At 34.3% G+C, this 13,272-nt stretch overlaps 1 protein-coding gene across 1 annotated transcript in view; it reads right to left on the reverse strand.

Moving 5' to 3' along the window:
- The window catches only part of FBN2 (fibrillin 2), a 240,480-nt gene that overhangs the window by 71,646 nt on the left and 155,562 nt on the right, over positions 1 to 13,272 (reverse strand). The window contains exons 19-22 of the mRNA XM_006913393.2: positions 10,715 to 10,840; positions 6,065 to 6,184; positions 1,091 to 1,228; positions 455 to 505 (exon numbers count right to left, since the gene is read on the reverse strand). Of these exons, the coding sequence (XP_006913455.1) occupies positions 455 to 505; positions 1,091 to 1,228; positions 6,065 to 6,184; positions 10,715 to 10,840 (435 nt within the window). The remainder of the gene's footprint in view (positions 1 to 454; positions 506 to 1,090; positions 1,229 to 6,064; positions 6,185 to 10,714; positions 10,841 to 13,272) is intronic.

The raw sequence follows: 13,272 nt of genomic DNA on the forward strand, positions 1-13,272 counted from the left end.
AAATAGAAAAAGCAGGTGTAGTTGTACTTCCGGTGTAGCATATTCAACCTTCAGTACGATGTGAATTATTACTGAGTTAAGCAGAAATATTCCACAACACAGCCAGCCACTGGTTTTCTCAGGTACCAGCTGTGAAAATTACCACAGCCTTGCCCGTCCATAAAATGCAGCCCAGACACGCTCCTCTGCCAGCCGTTCTGTGCCTTAAAGGCTAGTGGTGGCCTCATGAAAATTTATGCAACAGTATAAAGAGGAGAAAAGGGGAAACTCTAAGTTGTTTCCTAAGAGTATTGTTCTAAAGCATTTGTTGATTACATTAAGTATTTTTTAATTACTTAATTAAATTTCAAGGTTTTTGAAAATGATAAATATAATTTTGTTTTGATATTGAGAGTGCATGCTAATTTTGCAGACAGCTCTAAAGATTTAAAATATCATCCAAGAATATACTCACCTTCACAAGAAACACCTTTAATTCTGGCAAAGCCTCTTGGGCAAGCTGTATCTGTGAGAACAACAGGACACATTTTTACTTCATTATAAAAGAAAATAGAACTGTCTAAGCTCAAAAAAACAGTATGATAGAATCTAAATTGAACTAAATAAAAACCACAAGCCAAGGTCTCTGGATACCCCCTGTTGAATTCAGTGTAGCACATAACATGTTGTGGTAACTACAGCAATGCTGACCCATATATTGAAATTCTCATAATTCTTCCTACAGTTCCTTTTTGCTTTCACAGTGCCAACTGAATTCAAATGCACAAATAAAAGATTTAAAGGAAAGAAAGATATGCTACTGGGACCCATGCAAATAAGGACACTGGAGAATTTTGATAGTTTACCAGCAGTTAAATTCTGACTGATCCCCTTCCTTGTCTAAAATATTGAGAAGGTTTGCTTACAGTAAAAGGATAAACAAAGCACATATTTCAAGAAAAGAATAAGTTTCCCCAGAAAAGACAACATTTGAGGGAGGATAATGATCTTATAGTCTTCCTCACTATGGAAATACATAGTGAGAAAGGTGCCTAGCTGAGGGAGAAGCTTTCCAATGAGAAGCCCAGAGGCCCCCTGGCCAGGCTCCTACCTAGCTCACAGCGCTCACAGGGGCTCCCCCAGGCCGCGCCGAGGGTCGCACAGCATTCCGATTTCAAAGTGGCCCCATTAATGTTCACCTCACAGCGGCTGTCCTGGATATTGAGCCAACATGTCCCTTTCAGGCTGTCTGAAAAGGAAAGGAAAGAATAGGGAGCTTTCATTTCTTATACACACCGACAGTATTTTTTATAGTATTAAAAAAACCAAAAAGATTCTTTAAAAAATTTTAATAGTATATCTTTGAACACATTTACATGTACATGCATTTAAATATAGTACGTTACATACATGTAAATCAAATATTGTATTATATGTATTTCACATGATATGGTAATTAATACAATTATATCTACTAGTATTCTAGGAGCGGCCTCGTTGCCCAAGATTTTACGTAGGTATTTGGGTACTTGCAAACACAGTGCATTATCGTACTAAGATCATTAGTTGAGTAAAGAGTACTCATAAGATTTATCCTTTATGATAACTGCTTTAAGATTTTATCAAATAAAATTGCTCAAATAATCTCTCTGAGTACCCTACCAAATAAACTACACACAATTTATGGTCTATTAGAGAGAAGCCAGTATTTCTCCAACTGAAGATACTTATTTGATGAATAATTTAAAAAAAAAGAAATCTAGAAGATAAAGGAGAAAATACATATTACCTATAAAACCACCACTAAGACATACCGGGGCTAATATTTGATGCATTTTCTTTCAGGCATTTTCTTTTGCATACATATAGATAGTTTAATCTCTGGTTCAAAAGTGGCACATGTTTATGGTAAAGTATTGAAGAAATAGCAAAAAAATATATAAAACTCACCTGGAATCCAACCACCTAGTGATAACTACTCCTAATTTTTTGAGACTACGTCTCCTGATCAAATTGAAGTTCCTCCTTAAATGACTGTTAAATAACTGATTTTGAAGCAGGGACAAGAAATCAAGTCAAAGTTGACATGGCAAATACTAATTGGGTAAAACAAATCATTTGTAAAGTTTTCTTTGCAGAACTGAGACTCACAGTTCAGTGTGTTTAACACCGTCGATGCTATTATTGTTAAAATGCAGTTTCACAAATCTCCAGGTGTAAAACCCAGCAATCGACATTTGACAAGCTCCTCTGATGGTTCCAAAGCAGGTGATGTGTAAAACACCATTTAACAAAATCTTAATAGCATATTGTGGCACACAGACTTGGAAAACAATGAAGGAAAAAGGCATATTCCTACAGTATTTATTTTAAAAAATCAATTAATAATGTGGGCACATAAAGTTTTACTGATAAATTCAACAATAAAAACAAAACATAATCAGAAACACAGAAAGAGAATTATGATAAAACTAGCAGGCTCATGAAGAGAGAAGCTGTAATTTCTGATTCCCTACGGAACACAGCAGTGGGTAAGAGGAAGTTATCTACAACCCAAGCCCTCTGAGACAGAGATTAAAACGAAACAAACAACTCTGTTCTTCACTAAATACAAAAAGTTATGGAGCAAAGATGCAAAGATGCAGAGTCACTTTGCTTTTTAATGTTTTGAAATTCAGTTTGGGTAAAACCTGTGTGCAAATGAAAAAGACCTGCTCATTGGCACTTGTAGTAGGCCTCAAATTACAGGCTTTTTATGGTCTTAAACCTGTAAATTCCAAAGCAAAGAGGAAACAGAGATGCTGGTGTAAGGCTATTGTGTATTTAAATAGTCCAGACTACTGTGTGTTTTAAGGACTCGGATTGATTACTGATTGATGACTTTGGCTATACTCATTTTAAGTCAGATATATTGGAACAGTACTTGCTAGTATTTACTAAGGTAGCAACAAGTACTATTAAAGGCTTTCCATGTAATAGTTATTTACTTGCTAAAACAACCCTGTATGATATGTACAATTTTCAGATAAGAACACTGAGGCACACAGAGGACAACTAATATGCCCGGGGTCATCCAGCTAGTACAGGGTCAACATCGAGTAGAAACTGCATATTCTGATTTAGGAGCCCTCACTCTATAACACCATGCTTCTTTAGGCTGGTATTGTATCAACAATTAAAAGACAAAATCCACTGACAGACACACATATACACCTCTCTCTCTCTCTCTCTCTCTCTCTCTCTCTCTCTCTCTCTCTCTCTCTCTCCCCTTCTCTCATTTGTGCGTATACACATTTACACACACAACATACATGTAGTTATATACTCAGGGGTTATTTAAGATCTCTGAAAAAAATAAAGCAGGGTAAGCAGATTAGAGGCTACAGTAATAACTAAGAAGAGAAATAATGGTGGCTTAGTTTGGGGGTTGCTGGTGGTGGTGGTGGTGGTGAGAAGTAGTTGAAATATGGAAAAACTTCAAGTACAATCAACAGGATTTGCTGATGGATTCAATGTGGAGTTTGAGAGAAAAGCATCAAAGATGACTGCAAAGTTTTGGGGCTGACGACTAAAAGAATGGAGTTGTCATTTGTCAAGACAGAAATGATTCTAGGAGACACCAGTTTAAGCTGAAAGATAGGAATTTGGTTTTAGACACATTAGGTTTGAAATGTCTATTAGCAATGTCTCCAAATGGGGTCACTGTGCAGACAGCTGGAAACAAAAGTCTGAAATGAGTAGAGTGGTTGAGGGTGGAGAGGTAAATTTGAGAGTCAGTGTAGAAGCCACCTAAGCATGAGTGTAGACAGAGAAGCAGAGGTTCAAACACTGATCTGTGGTACACTTCAGGTTGGAGAGCAGGAAGGATGTGTGAGACTAAACAAAGCAAACTGAGCAAATGGGCCAAAGTGAAAGAAGAGGAGGCCAAATATGAAAAAGAAGGGGTGAGTGACGAACCGTGCCAAACACTGCTGAAATGGGCTAAGATGAGGAAGGAGAATAGACCATTGGATCTGACAACAGAGAGGTCACTGCCCCTGTCACGTCCACCTAACTTGAGGACAGAATGCAGACCCACACCGCAGATGAGGGAAATTCATCTGGATTACGTAGAGCCGCCAGACGTGAGCAGCGCGATGCAGGAAAGATTAATCAAATGTACTGTCCTAACATATTGAATCATTTTCAATCAAATGCTATAGTCTTTCAAGCAGTTTACAAACCAGTTTAAGATTAATTTATATTTTGCAGGTTTTCAGAATAGATTCTAAATTCCTAAATATTCTTAGCATCTAATTCATGTGGTTCTAACTTAATTTTAAACTTGAAATCACATCAGGGAATTCTTATTCCGTTCTAAGTTTAGAGGTGTAGACCCTGTGAAAGAGTAGTTTGCAGGCTAATCACTAATTAGAGCCACTCAACATTCCTATTTTAAAAATTTCATAATTTCTCTCTATATATATTTTACTATTTATTTCCTCTTTAAAACTAGAATTCTGTTTTAAATGAAAAAAAAAGCAGGTAAAATGCTGTCTTAATTTTTAAAATATTAAGTAACTATCCTCCTGAGAAGCTCTTGGCTGGAATATACAAATTTGATTATAACAAATAAAAACACTTAGCACATTGGCTGAGAAAAATATGGTGGTGTTTAGTTGCCCAACATAATGACTTGGGAATAAAAAGCCTTTGTTCTTTTTTCATTAATAAATGAGGGTAAAAGGCCAAAATAATAGAAGTGTTTATGATGAAGCAAAAACTAAGATATCTTTGATGCCCAAGTGGCATACAGATTTCGTTTTCTGAGATATTGACTAATGCTGAGTTCATTTCCTTTGCATCATAAAATGACTCTATCTCAGTTGGAAATTGTGGCTTAGCAAAAATACTTTTCCCTCACCAGATCCAACAAACATGCCTTTCCCCCCCCAACCCCCAATCCGGAATTCTATAAGAAAAAAAGCAATGCCCCAGGCAGATGGCTATTTCCTAATATGGAGAGCTGAGCAAGCCTCAAAATTCATCAGCTGTGCCTCACTGGGAGATGAAGAGCTGGCATCTCCAAAGCAAAGGTTTTCGTTGATAACTCTGAACTTGGTCATGTCATGTAACAAACAGGTACTTTAGCATATCATATTATCAGCTAAATATTGTTCACTCCAGACATAATATTGAAAATACTATTCTTTGGCAAATATTAAATTGAAAATTCATACTGACTAGAAACAAAAACAATCAATATATTTGGCACTATGTAAAACTGAAATATCTTTTTATTTGGAAATATATATTTAATTCGCTTTAAAGGTGGTTACTAGTTAATGATATAAACTCTGCTATGTCTAACCAATGGAGCCACAGACACTAAAAGCAGGAAAAAAAATTACCAGGATAGATTTTTTTTCCTTACACGTGCTGAAATGTTCCTTACAGTAATAGATCAGATGATCTTATTTTAGACACATCCTATTGTCATTATCTAGAATCGACTTTAAATGTTTCGCTATATTAAAAGATGTTAGTTTGAAAGTTTTGGAACCTTGCTCCCTTAGAGATTTCCGAAAGCAAGGAAACAGTTATCTTTTCATCTTCTCTTCCTCGAAACCCATAAATTTATGACTGATGGAAGAAATGAGAAAACAAATTCTTTTTATTTGTTTAAAGCTTAAAATCTTCAAGTTCTTGTCCTGTTAACTGAGTCCAAATGCTATCACATTTTTGTTTACCATTGAAGATTGTTTATAAAAAAGTATGCAGCCAGGATTTGACTGTATTGATGCCTAAGGCATTCTCAGAGTAATGAATATAAATATCTGTGCGGTATGGAAACGCTTATAATTTATGGCATAATATATCTACTTATATAAAAGGAACTTCCTAGAATCTAACAAAATTTAACAGCCTATTTAGGTTATGGTATCATGTTTTAATTTACTGCTATGCTGATAAAGAGAGAAAACAACTACAGTAACTTCTAATTATTAGCTTTCTGTAATGATGTTCTGTTTTTATCCACAGTAAAGCCTGAGGTCTCTGCTTATCTGAGTGAAACTGAAACATCGGCATCGCGTATGCATCTTACCAATACAGATCAGTCCTGTTGAGCTGAGTTTGCTGCCAGGAGAACATTCACAGTTGAAAGATCCAAGGTTGTTCCTGCAGGCCCCATTGACACATGGGTTGCTTTCACATTCATTTATATCTACAATCCAGAAGGAAAAGATTCTGTTAGAACCGCCATGTGTTTCTGGAAAATATTATTCCAGCAAGCCATGCTATGCCAGAATGTCTGGTAAACTTGGCTCTTATAACTTTAATATGGATGTATGAGGCATAAAGTGAATGGGGAATGGAGACATGCATTTTACAGGGTGGATACACATATACACAGCTGGGGACGCAGTAGGACTACAGGAATCAGCCTATTTGGAAAAGGTTTAGGATGTGACTATCCTACCACAACTTTACATAAATTGGATTGATTTTCTCCCATAATAAGATGTAATTGTCCTTTGGGGAATCTGAATTCTGATTCCACGGAAAGCTACACGTCGCTAGATGCAACATGCTGTGCACAAACAAAAGTTAACTATTTCTGTCTTTTTTGGCTCTGTGATGTTTTGGAAGAATTAAAAAAGCGTATATTAGAGGCAAAATATCACCAAGCTAGCTTTAATTCCAAACTCCTGGATACAAATCAGAAAACAAGGAATGAAACATCAATACTAGGTATAGCATTCTCCTCCAGCCCTTACCCACCTTCCTCTCTCTTCAGCCCATTCACATTTACATGTTTGTTTGGTGTGGAACGTTTTTAAAAGCACAACTGAGTTTGGTAAAATAAAAAAGTGAAGAAACTTTTAATTGTTTCAAGTAGACCTTTACTATCATTAATTTGTTTTGAGTCCTAAATCAAATCCTATACTACAATCTAAACAATTCTTGTTGATAGTCAGAAGTAAACAGAATTAGAGTATGAATGCCTACATTCTCAAGTGGTGATGAACAGAATTGTCAAGCCAATAAAGTTAAACAGTTCAACATGAGTTAATTAAAAATAAATACAAGTTTCAGCTAAAGTACTACAAACAATATCAAAGATCGCCTTTCAGTATAAATTCTACCACTCAATTTAAAGAAGGGGTACAGAGATTTCTTTTTGTACTTGGTTAATTATCTAAAACAGATGAACATACCTCTTCATTTTTTTGTTGTTGTTGAACACTGGGGTTTCTAAGTTCATAAGAATACTTTTATTTTTCTAAACACTTCTTTGAATTAAATATAAATTATTATATGGAGGAAAACATGCAAATAAATAAGATTGTAACTATATGCTTGCTCTTGAATGTCTTAAGTCAAATATAAACTAAACTGGTCCTGAAAAGTCAGGGCTCGCTGTTGATTTTTAAGTTAGTGAATTTGAAATGCAAAGTTAAAAATCAATGTGAAAAACAAGTGTGCCCCTTCTTTGCTATTTCAAAACTACTAAAGAAGTACCCAGATATTAATTTAATTCTTGAAGTAGAAATTGTTTGAGGAAATATAAATACATTTTTCTTTCAGGTTATTTGTAGCAAGAAAAAACTCTTATAAAGAAAAATACAAGAGCAGGTTTTATAAATACAGCTCAGATTTGGAATGAAAAACTTTATTCAAGAGTACTGACATTCTTTCAGTAAAAACAATGTAAAAAAGAAATCAGATAATCAGGAACCAGATAACTAACCTGAGGACAGACAATAGATAATTCACTTGTTAATTTCATTTGTAAGAAGCTCTCCAAACAGAAAAATGTCAATATCATCTATTTCCAAAATCCCAATTTTAAATTAAATAGTTAATAATTCAAAAACTATAAACACATGCAATGACAGCTACAAATATCAACTGTTTAATTTTTCCTTAAATACAATGTTTTTATGTTATAAATGTCATGGAACCAGGAATTGAAACAGTTCACTGTACATTCCTGGAAATAAACTTCAAAGCACATCTGGTTTATATTTTAACTAGTTATGTCACTGGAAACACAATCTAAACCACAGTGCTTGCTGTAAAAATTTTAACATTCACAGGCTCTCAGAGCTCAAACAAAAAAAGTAAAATAAATTTTTTGTAACTTCAGTCTGAAATATCAGAGGAACTTTATTATTACTGCTATTTATTAAATATTTAAAATAGCCTGTTGAAACGTGAACGGCAAGCAAAATTAGTGAATACAGCAAATATATACAGAGAAAGTTAGAGTCTGCAGTGAATCTTCTAATAATTCTCTGTCTAGTCTTCGGAAATTAGTTTAGAAATAGAAGGAAAAGAACTGCTTCAGGCAGACAAATTTACTATGTGAATTCGATGGTGGAAATAAGGAGGAGACCCAAGGGAAGAAGAGATTCGTGGCCTTCAGGTCTTTATTTTTTTTCCAAAACATTTAATCAAATGCAAATAACAGGGGGAATAAAATGTAGAAATAAAAGTTATGTGGTTAGTTTTCTCATGATAAATCATTTATATTTCCGCCAGTGTCATAAGGCTAGAATCAAAGTATTCTTCTATCATTTCTTTCATTTATACAACATGAACTTCTTTTTTTTTGAATGAAAGATATAAAATATATTTCATATTAAAGAAAAGGCTCATATTTATCAGGAACAATTACCCTTTGGACAAAATAAGTGAAGAGCACCATTTCTAACGCTCGCTGTTGCTGGGTTAACGTGGCCTAGTATTATGTAATCATCCAACATTATACTATTAAATACCATTTGCTCCTACTCTTCGACTGTTCACATAAGCAGGAGAGTCCCTGCCTTTTATTTATTCTTTGGTTATATCAGCTCTTAGTACCCTTCAACTCCATCTTACTTGTTAAAATGGAGGGAATATGCTATAAATAATGCTGACAATTTGATACACAAACCAGACTTTGACCACCATCTATTTAGTTCTCCATTATGTGTCTCTCACAATAGCACCAAAGGGTATTGTCGCTGTGGACAGGGAAACCAGTCCTAATAATCATCAGCTTCCCAGTTAAATCAAGGAGATATCCTACACTGTTCTTGCTTTCAAAGTTTCTTAACATTTAACAGAAGCTTATCCTCCAATAGACAATAGATGAAATGATAAAATAATAAAAGACAGTGGGAAGGTAATGTAGAAAGTTGGGAATAAAGAAAAGAAATTATTAATAAACTCTTGAAATCTCTTCCACCCACCAAAATACTCATGGAGGAAATATGGGTACAATACTTTTCTACAGAGTATGTTTCTCAGAGCAATTCTGCAGGATAATAGGCGTTGGGGTGGGTGGGAGTGGGTGCTAGAAAATGAAGCTTCTAGGTGAATACATTTGAGAGGCCTGAGCTAGTTTGAAAAGAGAGTTTCTATATCTTACAGAAGAATATTTAAAACTCTCAGAGAGCTCAGATGAACCCCCTGTTTATAGATGAAGATGAACCTTCAAGTACTTTAACTGGGAATGGAATGAACCTCTTCTTTGAAGAGCTCCTGTAAAATGCGGTAAACAGGAAGGGAAACAGTTATCAGAATTAAAATTACAAAAACTGCATTTTGTGCTGATGTTTTCTTTTTCTTTCTTTCTTTAGGCTAATTACTGTTTTCCAGTGGTCCCTCCAATTCAATCCAAACTTAGAAGTGCAGTTTGTAATTGCATTTCATTGACTTCAGCTGAATCATTTGTGTTCTGGCATCTTGTTCCAGTCCTAACTTGTTACTGTTCACAAGAATGCTTTGAAGTTAAACAATAAGATGAAGAGAGAATGTTAACATCTTTTTGCATAATATTACTATTGCAGTTTTCTTGGCTGTAGAGTGACTAAGAAACAAATACTTGAGCAGATGAGAAAAGGGCTATTCAAAATCTCTTTTTAAAGTTACTATTCGGAAGTAGTTATTGCATTTGATAATGTCATGGGACACTTCTGTAAGCCCAGTTAGACCTAAAAAGGAACAATGACGAGGAGTCATACAACAGAATATTCTGAAGTACACAGTACTTTGATCAAGAAACCAAAACATAATTAAATGCACTCATTGCTTAGCTGGTATCTCACTAAAAACGAGGCCTTCTCTAACCATTTAACTCATTCATGTAACTTCCACTGCACAAAAATGTGGTTTAAAAAAAAGAAGCAGCTTTTAAAACTGGTTTATGATCTACAAGATCAAACAATAACTTTTAAATTTTCAAATGAAAAAGACGATTTTCTTAGAATATAAATTTATTAAGGTGGCAAATTTTAGTCAGGCCCCAAATATTCTGGATCATCCTCTGAGGTTATATCAATTACTTCATAAATAAAATGCGTAAGAACAGAATTTGCCATTATAATTCAGGTTCCCCTAGGCTAATGTGTCCTAGTGGTTTTTAAAAAGGGAAAACAAAGTAAACGAAAATCTGACATTTTATTTCAGCAAGTAAAACAAACTGGCTCCTTTCGCTTTTTTCACTTTTGTTTTTAAATGTCAAAATGTTTGTTCCAAATGTTTGTTGATATTTTATCCGAATGGAACAAAACTGACGGTATTTGTAAACTGGGTTAGGCGCACGTTATTTCTAAAACTGGCAGGTTAGCTGAAAGAGATTATAAAGCTAAAAAAATATTTAAACAATACTCTTTTTACTACATTGCTTCATCAATTTATCTGATGTTTATGCGAATCTAGGTGCTTACGTATTTACATCTAAGACAAGGAAGACAGTTCTTACCTTCACACGTCTCTGTTTCAGTCCTGAACACATACCCAGGTGGGCACGTACAACTGTAACTTCCAGGTGTGTTTCGGCACAGGCCATTGTCACAGAGCAGCCTGTTCACCAAGCACTCATCGATGTCTGGGAGTATCCATTAGAAGACAAGGAGATACGCATAGTGAGACATAGAGCAAAGTAACCAATGAAATTTTATTTTTCTTTCTCATCCCTCTCCTTGACATAGTCTCTTTGTAGCCACAGCACATTCTTTAATCCCAAGCAAATATGTTCGGTTTTATTCAAATGAAACCATTTTATGCTGGTGTTTTGAAATCTCAGGGAGGTAGGTATGCTGTAGTTTGGAAAAGGCATACGACTACTTTGTTCTTCATTTACATATTGTCCTGTAGTGGTAGTGTATTAAATATATTTTTAAAACACTGATGAAATATATTAGAAAATTAAACTCATCTGCCTAATATGATTGCTTATATAATAGAAATAACATTTAAAAAACTTTTTCCTGATTAAAATTCTAATGAAGAATGCATTAAGTGGCAGTTGAACAAAAGGTATTTACTAATCTTTTCTCACTATGTTTTTACCTCAGACACAATTATTAATGGGAAATTAATGATGTATTTTATTTATTCCTTTGGTAGTCTAGAACAACTTCAAAATTAGTAAAAGCTCAAGTTTAGAAGCTCACATTGAGTTTTGTCTTCATACCCACACTCTCATTTTTTCAAGTGTCATTAATGACAGAAAGAAACAAAAATTGTGGTTTGCGGTGGAGAGTTCCTTTCACTTAAAGTTATATTTTTAGTCTTGCAAATAACAATTGTCCCCAACCAAACACTATACTAATATTGTAAAAATATGGAAAACAGAGATTAAAAAACATTTCCTATAGTTCCATCACTACTCATAATATTAATTTTTTGTGTTTTAGCTGCTCATTTTTCCTTTGGATATAATATTTCTGCTCCAATTTTGAATCTTAATTTTTAAAAATCAGCATTACATTTTAAGCATAACCATAATTTTCCCCATGATTGCATGTTTTATCAAGTGGCTGTATCACAATTTATTTACCCATTAGTCCATGCTATGGGTTGAAATGTGTCCTTCAAAAAAAGATATGTTGAAGTCCTACCATCCAAATACCTCAGCATGTGACTTTTTTTGGTAACAGGATTGTTGTAGAGGTAATCTACTTAACATGAGGTCATTAGGGAGGTTGCAAGCCAATAAGACAGGTGTCCATATAAAAAGAAGAGATTCAGACATAGAGACACACACGGAAGGAAGATGATGTGAAGACACACAGGAAAGAGGAATATGTGACCAGAGTGATGCATCTACAAGCCCAGGAATGCAAAAGGAGTTCTGAAACACCAGAAGCCAGAAGAGAAAAGGAAGGATTCTCCCCTAGAGCCATGAGAGAGAGCATGGCTCTGTGGATACCTTGACTTTGGAGTTTTGGCTTCTCAAACTAAGAGACAATAAATTTTTGTTGTTTTAGGGAACCCGATTTTTGGTACTTTGTTACAGCAGCTCTAACAAACTAAAACTTAAATTTGGCTTCATTTTTATTTTTAAAACCTAGGTTTAATTTTTATCAAAATTATGCATATACCTAATGCAAAGAGTTAAGCAGTGCCATGAACTGTGTTCAGTGTGCGAATGGTCACTGAATCTCCCTATTTTCAATAGCGTGTTCACGTACTTAACTGTACTCGGAAGCTATGCTGGAAGCAACTTTGCTTTTGGTGAATAAAAGTTAGATGGTTCGCATACTTCGTAAATGTTCAATAATCTCTGGCTGGTACCCTTCTCTGTAAGTATCAAAAACTATTATTAATACATGATATTTAATATAGTTTTATATATCCATCTGTATATATTTCTTCAACTTAAGATCAAATGAACATATTCAATAATAAAAACCAGCACCACAAGTACAGAAAAATGTATTTCTTTCTAATCATAATCAAGACTTGAATGTGGTATAAATGTGAAAATTGCAGTGATTAGATGTAAAAATTATTAAGTATTACGATGGATCGAATAACATTTGTTTTATAAAGATGGACTCAAATGTTCTATGGGAAAATATAGATTCTTCACAAATTCTTGAATATATGAACTACACACTTGAGTATTTTCAAGCATTCTCTTATAAATTACCCATCTCAATTATCATGTTGAGATACGTTGTAGCAACTGGTTGTTTCTTTCTAAGTCAAAGTTTTGTCAACCTGTAGTACTTTATTTTCTTAACTTACTATTACTCATACTGTCCTATTAATTTTTGAAGTCTGTTTCTCAGTGAAAAATTATAGAATTAAGATACATGCAGAAAAATACCAAGATAATAATTTAGTATGTGCCCATTTGATAAAAGAAAATTTTAAATACTAAGTTATGCCACTAAGAAGCTTGGAACTATGTAACAGAATTTGCCTGATTCCAAAATTTTTGTATCTTTGTGTACTAAGAAGGAAACAAGAAAAACTGTAAGATCTCTAGTTTTAGTCATCTATTTATATTTTGATTTCTCCTATTATGAA

This window comes from Pteropus alecto, unplaced genomic scaffold (genome assembly GCF_000325575.1).
Source record: "Pteropus alecto unplaced genomic scaffold, ASM32557v1 scaffold20, whole genome shotgun sequence".
Classification (NCBI taxonomy): Eukaryota; Metazoa; Chordata; class Mammalia; order Chiroptera; family Pteropodidae; genus Pteropus; species Pteropus alecto.